Source organism: Alexandromys fortis, unplaced genomic scaffold (assembly GCF_014885135.2).
Source record: "Alexandromys fortis isolate MF-2015 unplaced genomic scaffold, M_Fortis_MF-2015_v1.1 scaffold_42, whole genome shotgun sequence".
NCBI classification, from domain to species: Eukaryota; Metazoa; Chordata; class Mammalia; order Rodentia; family Cricetidae; genus Alexandromys; species Alexandromys fortis.
The window spans coordinates 8,242,990-8,257,850 of NW_026067934.1; the positions used below are offsets into that span (position 1 = coordinate 8,242,990).

General features: G+C 43.5%; 1 protein-coding gene across 1 annotated transcript in view; it reads left to right on the top strand.

The window, feature by feature from the left end:
- Positions 1–14,656, top strand: part of Srbd1 (S1 RNA binding domain 1) — a 187,476-nt gene extending 172,820 nt beyond the window's left edge. The window contains exons 20-21 of the mRNA XM_050146070.1: positions 10,959–11,143; positions 13,826–14,656. Coding sequence (XP_050002027.1) covers positions 10,959–11,143; positions 13,826–14,115 — 475 coding nt within the window. The 3' untranslated portion in view covers positions 14,116–14,656. The remainder of the gene's footprint in view (positions 1–10,958; positions 11,144–13,825) is intronic.
- Positions 14,657–14,861: the final 205 nt, after the last annotated feature.

A 14,861-nucleotide genomic window follows, 5' to 3' on the forward strand; every position in this document is an offset into this window, starting at 1 on the left:
AATTTTATTTTTTTGTCAGTCAGTACCAACTTTTTAAAATTTTTTTTCGGTCAGTACCATTGTTTTTAGAACCATTGGTCAATACCAATTTTTTTCACCATCTTATATGCAGTTGTAAATATCAGGTCATTACCAGTAAGAGTACAATACCATTTGCTGTTATCAACTGCCACTTTCAGTCTCCGAGCAGCTGTTAAGCCCTTAGTCTGCCCCCTTCTTAAGTGAAGAGGGGTTTTAGCCATTTCTTATTTTGAGTCTTTCTTTCCCTGAGGGTAAAGCTTAGGTCTTAGATTTTAAGTTTAATATTTTACTCAAAATAAATTTTGTGTCCCAGAAATTGAGAACATTTAAATGTTTAGTCTGTATCTTAGTTTTAAAGCAAACAGGTTTCAAACCACAGCAAGCTACAGACATCTCAGCAGGGTCTTTTTGTCCGAAGTCTCTGGAGGCAGAATGGCATCCTGCAGGTCCAAATCAGGTGCTCCTCTCTGTGGAGGCTGGGAAAGCTGGATTATCAGTTCCTCTTATTCCATTTCTCCTGCCGGTCTGTTGTCCTTCTACTGAATGCACCAAATCAGTCCCTCTGGAAGCCATCTGGCTTGGTTTTCATCGTATCCACCGATATTTTCTTGTGGATTCCTCATGCCTGGTCACTTCTTTCTTGTTTTTTTGGGGTTCGCAGATCAACCTCACATTCTCCTTCGTCCTTTCTCCTGCTTTTCTTGGGGTTCAGTGGTCAGCACTCACTGTCTCTCTTGTACTTTTTGTTCTTTCTCTGGCTTTTCTCGGGGTTCAGTGGTCAGCCCCACGTTGGGTGCCATTATGTCAGGGTCCGTGCCCCCAGCATAGAAACTATTTTCCCCTAACTCGATGGGTAAGGAGGCGTGAGAAATAATGAGACACAGTTCACACAGCCATATCGGAAGGGCATCTCAGGCTTCATTTATTCCTGAAGAACTACCCGTGTTTATTATTCAAAATACCTTTTATCCCCCAGGTAAACCAAGGTGGGTACTCTCTTTTTGGGGGACTGCGGGACTACCAAAACACCTGCACCTTAAGTCACCAGCTTTGGAATCAACACCCCTCCCCAGGCGATCTATATAATAACAAAAGAGAAGGAGCCATACATCCCGAGTCTTTGTTAAGTGGCTAGCTTGTTTGGCAGAATTGCAGCTACCTTGGAAATTAAGCACGGCCAGAGAGTCTGGCTGTAAATATTTTGTATAAAATATGGGCCCATACTGTTAGAGATATCTGTGAGCTTCATAATGGCCACTTACTAATTGTTGACCTCTAGTCTAGCATCCAAGAGTGCTTTTCTTCCCTGCATTGATAGGCTTCTTGAGAACGTAGATCATCTCTATTCATGTTTCAGTTCTACACATCCTGTTGCACTGTGATACACATCCCAAATAATGAATAAAATCATCATCAACAAAATTCATATGGTAATAATGGAACCATTAAAAAAGATAGCAGGGAATAGAGAGATGGCTCAGTGATTAAGAGCACTTGTTACTCTTCCAGAGAACTCTGAGTTCCCAACACCCACATCAGGTGGCTACAACCTGTCCAGCTCTAGGGGATCTTTTCCTCAATGAGCATCATGCACATACATGCACACATAAAGACACATACTCATACACATAGATAAAAAGCAAGCAAACATAAAAGTATTGAAAAACAAAGATATTTAACTGATCATAGAAGTCTTTAAAAGACTTGTTTGTATAAAATCAAGAAAAATAGAATTAGATTTCAATTTTGTCATTAAACATATTTTGATGTGACTGTATTATTATCTACTTTATCTTACATATTCACAATAGACTTGGATGGTTAAAAAGCCAACCAAACAAGCAAAAAAAAAAAAAAAAAAACCACACAGTGTAATAGCATAGTTAAAGTTCTGACCCTCTATAATTGTTCCTGAACCTGTAACTTAAATAATGCATCGGAAAAATTGGCATCAGCTTTGTTAGGCTCGTAGCAATGTAATTAAAGGTTAGTTATTGAAGGCTATAAGCTCCAGTTGGCTAGGGACGATCGGAATCTGGCTTACCACAGTATCTACAGCACCCAACAAAGACCGATCCAGCAGTTTGAAGGAATAAGTGAAAGAACAGAGAACAAAAGGGAACCATGCGAGAACACTGAGGAAAAGAAACCATGAGTGAACCTTCCCAGAACAAGGTGAAACGTTTAGATTGGCTTCCAACATTTTTCTTTTCTGTAGTCTAAAGCTGCTGAATTCAATGTGCAAGCACAGCTGTTACTAGAATGATCATCCTTTCCTGGCATTCTTGGCTTATCCATGTACTGACTAAGGACCTCTTTGAGAATCCCAGTTCACTGAGAAGGTTCCAACCTTGTAAACAGAGTCCCATGTACCTTCATAGAACCTTATGTCTGCTTCCAGTGCCCTCTCAGAGTTTACAGACTGGACAAGCGGAGGAAAGCCACAGGCCGGTTGTTTCTGCATTTTTTGTTGTGGAGGAATCCTTACATATCCATATGTGAGTAGTTTGATTGCTGCTGCAGTATGAGTGGAAGCAGGCCTAGCCCAGCAAGAGCGTGTGTAAGGCCCCCGCCCCTCCCTGCCTCCTCTCCCTTTGTCCTACCATTTTGGTTGGTATCGGAGCTAGGCACGTACCTGATTTTCCTTCTTGCTTTAGGAGAGAAGGGAACTCCTGCTGCAGGTTCTGCTGCTGAGCCCTCTGCATCACATGGGACCTGGCACTCACCCAGAGAAGGCTGGGTTAAGAATCTGATGCATTGCCGATAGTTGAGCTCCAGTGCTTCTCTGCTCTCAGTTTAACTTGAAAAATGCCAGGAAGTTTCATGTCAAGACTCACTCAGCACTCATTTTGATAAAGTATATGCTGTTTCCATTTGGGCCGTTAGGGAGCACTTTAGAAGGTGGGTTTCCAGAGGAGCCAGCGTAGCCGGAGGGAGGTATGTGGTGCAGTTGTCATGGGCCAGGTATGGTGCCATTGTCATGAGCCAGGTGAGCAGATTTCAAAGAGCAGTTCCTATCAGCTCAGTGCTGACCTCCTTACAAGTTGCCTTAATACTGCAGATCTGCCTGTTTCTGCCTCTTACAGTCATTGCAGCAAGGTGTGTTTTGAGAGCATCAACAACCGTGAATGTAAAATTCAGGTCTAGGACAAGAATAATCACATAAACTTGGCACCCTGCTTCCATAGATAGGGGTGAAACTTGTGTACAAAAACCAGTCAATGCTGACTTTTGATTCATTGAGAAGTTATAGTGGGTTTTTAAGACCCGAAGTAGAATGACTCCATTGGATGCACACAGTGGGTAGGAGGACTCAGACCAGCACCTATGGGCTAGCAGTAGGGCAGCTCTCTCAAGTGGGGCAGATGGCACACTTCCAGTACCTAACACCCTTAGTGTTGGCTGTCTGCTGCCTGCACTTCTCTTTTAGAACTGTCTGCAGAGGTTTTGTGACCTTACACTTAAGTTGTGCCCAGCTAGGAGCAAAGCTTCTAATGACCAACAAGTGTAATGCAGGGAGTTTAAGTTATGTGTGTGTGTGTGTGTGTGTGTGTGTGTGTGTGTGTGAGAGAGAGAGAGAGAGAGAGAGAGAGAGAGAGAGAGAGAGAGAGAGAGAGAGAGAGAAAAGCACAGGTGGTCTGGGAAGACAACTCAGGATAAAGCGCTTGGCACACAAGTGTGGGAACCAGAGTTTGGATATCCAGAACCAAGTAAAGGCAGATGGGCATAATGGGCAGCCTGTAATTCCAGCCTTGGAAAGACAGTCTTCCTGGAGAAAGCAGGCTGCAAAGATTAGCCAATAATAGATAACCATTTACTTAATCTAAACATCTCACTGTAGTTCCCAGGAAGTTTGCATATCAAAACTGCTATCACAAGAGTGGGGAATGATGACAGAGCACCTGCCTGCTGAAGGATGGATGGCCTGGCTGTGGCACTCCTGGAAATACCATACACATTGTTCCAACACAGCCCAGTTAAGTGCCTAACAAAACTGGTGGAGGGTTCTAGGAAGTAAAGGTCCTCAGACTGCCTGATCAGATCCTGGCTGTTGGACCTCAAACCACTAGCCTTAGTGTTCTTGTAAGTAAAATAAGTAAAATAGTAGTGCTGATCTCACGTGACTGGGTAAGTTAATGTATGTCGTATACTTAGTTCCTGGAACACAATAGTGGCTGTAGTGATCGCTGCTATTTTTGCTGTTGTCAAGAAGGTGCTGTCAGCCAAGCTTTGGGAAAGAAAGCATGGAGAAGTCACAATAGTTTCTCTCTCTCTCTCTCTCTCTCTCTCTCTCTCTCTCTCTCTCTCTCGGGAGGGGGGGGGTTCGAGACAGGGTTTTCTCTGTAGCTTTTGGTGCCTGTCCCGGAACTAGTTGTTGTAGACCAGGCTGGCTGCTCCCAGAGATCTGCCTGCCTCTGCTTCCTGAGTGTTGGGATTAAAGGCGTTCGCCACCACCGCCCGGCTCACAGTAGCTTCTCTAAGGCTGTGGGGGGGAGGGGCTGTTATTCTAGCCTGTGATCTGGTTGTAATTTGCACATTTAGCTTTGTTAATTCATAACAATACCCGCTCCTGGGACTGAGGAGTGGGCTGGTTTCTCTGCTAATGTCTGTAGAACAGCCAGCTCCTCCCAGTGAAGGAGAATGAAGAAGGAGCTGCAGGCCAGCCATTGACTGTGCTACCTTTAGAGGCTTCCACAATACAAGTATTTGTCTGTCTGTCTCCTTGTTCACTCTTGCTCAGGTTTAGACCCCTCAGCCTGGAGCCTGACTCTCAGGAAGGGATTGACTCTATCTCCTGTTCTCTCACCTTCCTGCTCCCTGTCTAGCTGTGGGTTTGAGTCTCAGCCTGTCTTCTGATATTATGCCATCATAAATGAGCTGCTTCCGCCTCCCTTCCCCCACTGAAACAGAGGCTTCCTAGCCATTCAGGGGCTGCTGGAGATTTACCCAAACAGCAGATGTTAGGAAGCTCCTGCTAGTTTTTAAAAGGAACGTCATAGACAATTGGCCTTGTGGTATGGAATTCACCTCTTAGGAGTTTTCCCTGTCACTTGGGCTTGCTCCAAGTGACACTAGAGTGACTTGCTTCAGATTTTCCTTCCGTCAGCCGCCTGTGTGCTTCTGAATACTATTGCTTTATTTACCCTCCTCTTTCAAATAGTTGCAGGCACTAATCCACATTATGGCTTTACAGGCAGTAAATTAAATTATATTCATTCTAAACACAGTGTTTTTGAACTATATAGAGGCTGCAGCCTTTGAAACCACTAACTTAATTTTGTTCAACCCTTACTCTGTAACTCAAAAAGAGCCAAAGTTTCTTTCTTTCAAATTTGGTTTAAAAAATAATAATAAATTGCTCCCAGGCAGTAGTTCTGGGTGCCAAATTTTATCTGCAATCTGAATCTTGTGTCTGCACTGGAGCTCCTATAAAGTCAGGGTCAAAGTGTTAGTGAAGATGGAGAGGACTGTAGCTTTTCCTTTGGCTCCAGCTGTGTGACTCTGCGCTGGTCACTTAACCGCTGGGGCGTTTGATTCTCTTATCTCTTAAGCTACATCTTCAGTAAGATTTTCCAGAGAGTGGAACGCGTGTTTGAGCACTTTGAAGGTGTGTACCTGTCTGAACATGAAGCCCTGCCTCCGAGGACAGGCAGAAGTGACAGTGTCCCAACTGGCCTCTTCTTCCCCGAGTTCTTAGAAAGCTTATTCAAGGCCGCGTATCTGTTTCCTTGATACCGAATCTCTCCACATGAATACTGCTTACTGAACCAGGCTAAGCAAGCTTTTCCAGTGTATTTTTAATTGGCCTTAGCGTTTTGTCACAAGACTTTGATTTTAGCAAATTCTCCTCATTATATATTTGAGAATGCCTAGGCTCACTGAAAAGGAGGTGACCGAACAGGGACGCTGTCATTCTCTCATTACCCCATCATTGGGCTCCTTTGTTTCAGTCTCTCTATCTCTGTCTATGTGTGTGTGCACACGTGCATACACCCACCCTTGTGACTTTTAAGTTGAACTGTGATACTTACACAGCATATGACTCATAGCAAGTTATTCAGTTGTTCAGGAATAGGTGATCAGTGCTGTTTATGACATTGGTTGTTGCTTCACCAATCTTAGATGCTTTGGTGAAACTGTCTCTAAACAGGTATCCTCCTAATGCTTGAACTTCTAGAAGACTTGTGAAGATACTTAACTGGCAAGTCTTTTTTTTTTTAAATATTTATTTGTTTATTATGTATACAATTTTCTGTCTGTGTGTATGCCTGAAGGCCAGAAGAGGGCACCAGACCCCATTACAGATGGTTGTGAGCCACCCTGTGGTTGCTGGGAATTGAACTCGGGTCCTTTGGAAGAGCAGGCAATGCTCTTAACCACTGAGCCATCTCTCCAGCCCACTGGCAAGTTTTTTTAAATAAAGTTCATTCCCTATGTTGAAATGCTGAAGCTTGTGAGTTTTACTGAAACAGCTGCGTGAGGACAGGTTCTCCTTGCAGTTACTGCAGCATGCAGTGAGTTCTGCTTCTGAGCATTGTTGATGGCCCTTAAAAGGAAGGAAGTGTATCATCTCATCGCTCTGCAGGAGGTGAGGGGGGGGTGTAGAAGACCCTGTATTCCTCAATCAATGGTAGCAGGCTTCTTGGTTCTCAGTGACTTTCTGCTACTCACCAGTGAAGGAGACATTCTGAAGACATTCTAAATAGTGCCCCAAAATGGCTCTAAAGTCATCTGTCCCTACTCTGGCCCAGATAGTGCATACTGTTTAAAACTGCACTTCCAGGGCAGAGTGTGAGGGTCTTCACAGCCAGCCCCATTGTAACTCTCAGGATATTTATCTTTCTATATTCTTAAAGCCTTGTCTGCTGTTCTTTCTTATGGAGAGTTCTTTGCTCTTTCTGTGGTTAATTAAATGCTAAAAAAACCCACTCAGATACCATTTCCATTATCACTTCCTTACCCTCTTTTCCTGGACAGCAGTCGGCAGCTTTGGGGCCTTCTGTACATGCACTTTTCTTGGATTGTCCCTTGCTTCTGGGGTGTGTATCAGCACAGATTGTTAAGGATTCTGGTCCAGGTCTATGTCTTGATTTACCCAGGAGAAATGTGAAGGTTCTTAGTGATGAAAGTGCAGTCCCCATGGCTGTCACCCGATGTGATCACAAGACATCTGATATGGTCAAGTTGACACCCTCTCCATCAATCCAGACGGAACTCATTGTTCACAGTGCCCCTAAATACACCAACTTGGATATACAGCAGCAGAGGCACAGGGGGTCTTGTCGTTTGCCACACTGTGTTAAAGTTTCTTCTCTCCTCGTTCCAGTAATAGCTTTGAAACTATACATGTATCTGGAGTCTTTAGAGTAGCAAATCATTGCTGGACTTTGAGTCAGTGCACCACTTAACACACAACCCCAGCCTAAAAGCTAAATCTCCCCCATGTCATGGAATTTCTCCATACATTACCATGTGACCTACCCTGTTTCCTTTTCCTTCCAAAATGGTCGTGCTCTTGTGTTGAATTTTTTACTTGTTGACAAAACTCCTATAATAAATGGATAAAATGAAGCAATTGTGAAAAACTCTGAAAACCATGGAGTTTGCTATGGTAGCATCTCTCTCTCTCTCTCTCTCTCTCTCTCTCTCTCTCTCTCTCTCTCTCTCTCAATGGGCTGTAAACCGTATGTACCTTTTTTTTTTAAAGTCATGGTGTTATATCACCAAGGTTCTTGTGAGCTCCACAGGGTGTCATGTTGCTCTATGTAACAAACCCCTCCACTCCTAAATCCCTGGGCTGGAAATGATTACGGAAATCTGAATGGTCATTTCCAAAGTCTTATGAATCTGGAGAATTTCTTACTCTTTGGGGGAAAAGTTTTACAAAGACTTTTCTTCTCCTTTGTAGAGAAAGACCTGGCCTTTGTCGCAAGCTTCTGTTGAAAACATCAGCAGTGTTAGCTTGTGTAGCTTTGTACTTGCAGGGTAAGCGTGGTCTCCGCTGCAGAGTCTGTTTTAACTTTGTGCAGATGTGTGCTAAAAGAACATGATGTGCTTATTTGTTGCATTTATGCTACTTTCTTACTTTAAGTAAGATGGATGAAATTACATATTAAATAAAAACAGCAGCTCTAACAGCAGTCCTTAGCAAATGGAAAAAGCCTTCCAGAGACAGGAGAGAAAGCAAGATGATGGTTTTAATTGACTTGTGAGAACTGTCCATTTAAAAGCTTGTGTATAGTAAGTTCTTTATGGGATTTTCTTGGTGTTAACTACCTAATGTTTAGAAGTGATCTGACATTATATTGTGCTGGTATGATATTTCCCGACACATTGAGTTTTATTTTGCCAAATATAACAGTAATTTTTATGTGTACTCAGTGGCATGGACACCTATGTGTGAGATGAGACTCCAATGACTAGGAGTAGCTGCATGGCCATGGGCAGGCTATTAAGCCTCCCTCGATTTTTGTTTTCTGCATTTGAAGATTGCTGGGATCAAATGAGGATGTGTAGCTAGCGGAGCTTGGCGTATGTTCATCTTTGTGGGCTCATTCTAGGTTCCAGGCTTCAAGGATGTGTTTTCCTTTTGTACTTTTGAGCTAGGAAGTACTTTGTGTTGGCCTTAGTTCTCAATTCTAGAGGAAAATTTAGAATCTGGAGAAGGCTTTTCCTGAGCAGCTCCTGAGCATGAAGTGTCCCCTCCTGTCCTGGCAGCCAAATGTACCCGAGACCCAGGTAGAGTAAGACCTGCCGCAGTGCTTGCTCCGGTCCTCCCCAGGTTTCCCTCCCTTCTGTTGGTTTTTCTGTGGACTGGTCAACTTCAAGGAAGTTTTCAAAATGCAAGAACTATTTAACTTTGTTCCTTTATTGTTAAAAAATAAAGTTGATCAATACAGAGCTTTAGCTGGAAGCAAACATGATACTTTCTTTTTGATTTCAGTGGCTGCCTTTAGGCTTCATGAGGATGAAAATGATATAGGAAATACACTCCTAAGTTAAACAAACCCATTATCTTCTTATAGTCGCAATCACTAAAAGCAGACTTTTTTATATAAATGTGATTTTGTAGCAGTTACTATCTCTCCAGTGTGTGTGTGTGTGTGTGTGTGTGTGTGTGTGTGTGTGCGTGCGTGCGCAAGTATTCACATACAATACAGTCTTAAGACTCTAAGTGGCCTGCTGAGTGGGTGCTTTGGGAAGTTTTCTGCCATACTTTACTAATTGCTAGATGCGTTTCATATATATGTATATTGTCCACTAATTTTGTGCATCTTAACAAATGGTTAATTGTGTGAGCCAGAGTATTGAGGTGCCGGAAGGTGCTCTACATAGTAACTAGTTGTACACACAGTAAAGCCAAACTAGTGAGTATCAGAAAGGGCTGTCCAAAGAGTGGCTGTTATTGAAAAATGAGTTAGCTGTGTGCAGATACTGCCTGTGTCAGCTACCCTATCAGTAGGAACTCCAGCAGCTGGCCCTGGTGCTGCCGTCCATCAGTCAGTATAACACACAGGCTGCCTCCCCACCTGCTGGGGAATCCCTGGTCTCCAGAGGATGCTCGTGTCCAAAGAAGGATCTAAGCATCACTCCTTGTCTTCTTTATGAGACTGCTAACCAAAACAGATCCTCATGAGAATTTGGTGGATGCTAGAGGATCTTCTAAAATAAAAACTGTGGCTCCAGAAATGTAGAAGGGTTGCACATTTGAACCAGCCCAAGAGACATCCTAGTTAAATGTGAGGTGAGAGCCTTTTCCCACAGGATAATCAGCACCAGAGTGTCACTGAAGAAAGAGGTCTGCTCTGCTTGAACACTGTGCAAACAGAGAATCAGGATGGCAAGCAACCAGTTCTGCACAGTGCAGTTGCCTGCCATGTGGGCCAGATCTAGAGACAGACCTCCAGCAGTTTCCTTTTCCCTTCCTGTATTCAAGAGGCATTCTTAAAGGAAAGAATTTGAGGGCATTAGTATCACTATCTGTCTGATTACTGTGTTGACATTTTTAAAGTGCCATTAATCATAGGAAATGGAACTTAATGATGTAGAAAAATGCCCAGCCAAGGAACGTCAAGAAAGGGAGCCATGACCCAGAACTCCCATGAAACTGAAGGGAACTGCATCCTAACCATCGTTTTTTGTTTTGTGTTGCTATGGCTTTACCTCTGCTCAATAATTGGGTAGCATCTGTGCAAGCAGGGGGATAGCAAACACTGCAGTATGTAGTGTATAAAGAATAGAAAGAACATTCATCTTTAGATTATATCTTTGAGATTTTACTTGCCTCCTTTTGGGAAAAAAATCACTTTTTCTTTCACATTCCCCTTTTCTATTGTTGCTGTGGGGTGTGTCTGGGTTCTCTTATGCATGCCACTTACACATTCTACGAGCACTCACAAATGCCTAGTTGCCCTCTGGTGTTTATTTTCCTGCTGAATACTCCTGAAAGTTTTAGATAACTTCATGTATATGTGGCTCGGTGGCATTGGTGGCATTGGTACTGGCAGGTCACCCTCCCATCACATAGATATACACATACAGCAAGACATGAGCAGAGTGTTTGTCAGAATTTGGCAATGCTTGACATATGCCATGTTGGATTTTGGTATCACCAATAGATTGTATGTGACTGGCGCTCTAAATTCAATGTTTTCCTAACTGAAAATGGTAGGAACGTGCGGTAAGTACAGACAGCCTTGTCTAGAAAGTCTGCGTGTGACACTGACTCGTAATGAACAACAAACTGTAAAATGTTCCTGGGCCAAAGTTTAAATACATTCCTGTCCCGCCCACATGCCCTTCAGCTCCATCACTTATTACAGCAAAGGCCAGTTGATGTATAGTGACCTGGGGAAAGAGAATTTGAAGATGACCTATGCAAGAAAATGTAAAAAGTTGTATTACTGATGAATTTGGGCTTTTCTTTTCCACGGAAGGTTTTTGTCATTCATTGGTGGGACGCTGCATGAGATTGGAAAGCCTGAAATGCAACAAAAAATAAATTCATCTCTTGGAAATGAAAGTATAGAGAAGATTGCAGAGAGGTTACAGACAACAGCACACACCTTACAGGTCATCATGGATGGTCTGAGCCAGCCCGAAGGCTTTGACTTCCGAACAGGTAAGCTGAACTTGAGGTGAAGCCCATGCTTTCGTATAGCTACGCCATCACCTTTGATCCTCACAATGGCCGAGTGCCTGCAGTGAACAGATTCTGCCATCCTGTCCATGAGAGAGCCGAGGGTCAGCATTTGACCTCCACAGTAACTAGAATTGGTGTCTGGAGTCAAACAGAAGCAGGGCTCTGACTCCTTGCCCGCTGTTAATTCGCAGTGCACTCAGCTAGATGATGCATCACCGTGTGCACAGAGGCGTGCTCTCCTGAGTATACTGTAAATTATCTTCTGTCTGAAGTGAAGTGCTGGAAGATAAAATTTTCCCTTCATGCCAAGTGAATCTTCTTCCTAAATTGCAGCCTTCCAGGTTTCTGGATTCCATGTCACAGAACACGATGAACAAATAGAAGATAACTGTGTTGATCATCTTTCTGATTTAGAATGCTCTTGGCTTTCTGTGCAGGTAGAGGGTAAAGGAAGTATAATAGCCATAGTTGTTGAGAGCAATGGCCCACTGAGACCCAATTGCCACTGGAGAAAATAAAACACTGAGTAAGACCAGTGGTATCAAAGCCTTCCAGTTGTCCTTCATGTGAAGTGGCTGCTCCCACAGATGAAACTGCCAAGAAGCCTGCTTCTCTCTATGTGGACTCCATGGCTGTCTTTTGCAGAAACACTAAGATCAATGTCTCTCACACAGGCTGAAATTGGTGACATGCCTATGTACCAACTGGATGGTTGACAAAGACTTTAGCCACAGGTAGCCTGTATTGGCTTTTCCTGATATCTTGGTTTTTCTATCATACTGTTGATTGCTTTATTATCTCAGTTGCACCAAGGACTCAAAGGCAAACACCCAGTCAGCCCAGCTAAGCAAAGGGCCTTCCTTAATGAGCCTCTTGTTGAGCAGAACGCAGACAGACCCAGTCTTTCCAGCGTGACAAGTACAATTTCAAATAGGGTTCTTTAAGCAGACTTTGCAACTAACCTTTGCCCTTGTTAAGTCACAGTTTTCAAGATATTTGAAAACTATCATTTTACTACTGAACACATTCTCAAAGGGTCGGGATGCTGATGAGTCATACTTTGGAGGTAGAGAGGGGATAGACATATTTTGGGCATTTTCGTATTATAGTATTTGAATTACATCTCTTTTCTCCATTTTTTTCAAAAGTGTTTTCTGTCTAAATAGCTTCATTCTTTCTCATACTCGTCAAACTTCAGTTTTTTTCAGTGACATAATCAGTTCCTTTTTATCAAAGCTCTCTTGCAAGTTAGTTTCCTTACTTAGGAGCAAGCTGATGACAGTGACCTAACTGCCGCCCTGGCTCTCAGTGTGTTAAAATTTGCGTGTACATGGAGGATTTTGGGTTTCTCAGCGGCCCAAGCCATCTAGGGGAACATGTTGAGTAGCTCTTGAGTCTGGCTTTCATGCAAAGTTAAACTGAGCTCTGAGTTGATCAGAGCCCTTTGAGGATTGGCAGCAACTGGACTTCTGCAAGGAAAAGGAGGAGAGAGTTTTCAAGCATGGGCCTGGAGACCATCCTGCCCTGGCCCTGGGTGCCCGAGTTTCACTCGGCTTTGAGTAGCCCTCACCCTCTGTGGGTTGAATTCCCCGAGGTTTCCTGCTTTGGGATTCAGCATCAGGTAAAATCTCAAGAGTCAGTTACCATATTGGGGTGCTTAATGAGGACAGTGAAATTGGGTTTCCTGGGTTTGGGCTTGTTTGATAGCAGTGGGGGAGCTTATTTCTAAAAGATCCTGATCTTATGGTGGTTGGACTTAGGGAGGACGAGAAAGGCGAGTGGTTGTTAATTCAGTTGTAAAGAATAACTCAGCAGGTAGCCAGGGCAGGCAGCAGCTGCGGAGAAAGCGGGAATGGACTGGGTGCTGACTCTGTAAGGGCTAGTGTTGGTGAATAGAAGCATGGATAGGAGGGTGGGCCAGGAGAGGACTGGCAAGGCTGAGATGGGGACCTCGGGATCTTTGTCTCTGTGTATCTAGCATCCAGCTGAGCACCTGGCCATGAGATGGGAGGAAGTAAATACTCAATCAGCTTAGCTGAAGGAAGAGAGAGAGAAGGCTAGCTCTGACTGGTGTGGGTTTCTGAGCCATAGGTAATAGAGAACCTATGTGTCCGGACTGAATAAATATGTTTGAAACAGAAAACATTGACTCCTGAATTCCCGGTTTGTGGGAAGAAGTAGAGAGAGAACATTTGATTTCACCCACGTTTGTCCAGAAACTAGTGGAACTTTCACCACCTTGAAACAATTTAAGAATCCAGGAACTGGAAGCTAACTCCTGTTCTCGTGTCTCCAGGGATCTCCTTTCCTGAGCGTTTGTCATGTAGTCCAGTGTGGTCCCCAGCAAAGGTACACTCCAATAGTCCTTTGCCAAAAAGAAAAGGAGACTGTCTGTCCATGGCCTTAGACTGCTCGTGTTCACGTTAGTGAGGCAGACTGTAGAGAGAAGACAATGTCGGAGAAATTTTTCTTGATTTGTCTGTTTCTCCCAGGATGTATTTTTCCCCCCCTCAGGACAAGCCTGTGCACTCAGCTCCTTTTGTCTTCCCTCAGAGACTGTTATTGATCTGAGCATCCCTATCAGTCAGTACACAGTGAACTCCAGACCTCTCAGCGCAGCGTCTTCTTGGTTATACTAACATTTGCCCTCTTTCCTCATAGATTTTGATAAACCTGACTTCAAGAGAAACATAGTGTGTCTGGAAGATCTACAGGTTGGGACAGTTCTTACAGGCAAAGTCGAGAATGCCACTCTGTTTGGGGTTTTTGTGGATATCGGAGTGGGGAAGTTGGGTCTCATTCCTATACGAAGCATAACAGAAGCAAAGCTATCTAAAACAAAGAAGAGAAGGAGCCTGGGCTTAGGTCCTGGAGAGAAAGTGGAAGTGAAAGTCCTCAACATCGACATCCCCAGATCTAGGATTTCGCTGGACCTCCTTCGGGTGTTGTGAGCCCCTCACTGAAGGCCAAGCACCATTGTGTCTCCTCATTTCTACAGCTTCAAGGACAAGCCAAAGCTCAGGAAACCTAGACAGCAGATGAGAGGGGATCCTGGGTAGAAGTGTTGGTCACACCATCCTGACTCCTCGTTGAGAACACAACTCCTAATGTCCTCCCACGGGTTGGGTGGCAGCAGTTTTCTTACCTTTTGTAATTGCTCATTGACTACGCTTCTGTAGCAGGTAGCTTCACTTCTCCTGCTAGCATCTGCTGTCTTGGACCAGGGTGGGTTGTTTTCTTTATTTGAAATGCACGATGCTGGTTGACATATCAGGACTAGCAATCTTTAATCCTGCCATTTTTTCAGTTGTTAAATTAGGACTTTTGCATACAATTTATAATTTTTTAATAATAATCTTTATTTTGCCTTACCAAACTGAGCAAAAATATACCAGTAAAAGAAATTATCATGTATTTGTGACCATCAAGTCAATGACAGTGTGTTCCTTAGAAGAACTATGTATGGCCCTACAATAAATGACTGGCCGGTGACTTTGGTTTGCTGTGTTCTTTGAGTGAATGCTAGAAACCACACTGAATTAAAGTTTGTGAAACTGTGCCTTTGGGGAACTGGGAAGAGTCTGGAAATGTCAAGAATTACTTTAATTAACTTATCATAGAGGGCATATTCTCTTAACTGTTGGAATTAAACTTCAAATCCGAATAAAAATGACCTTCGAAAAGACTAAATGTAGAT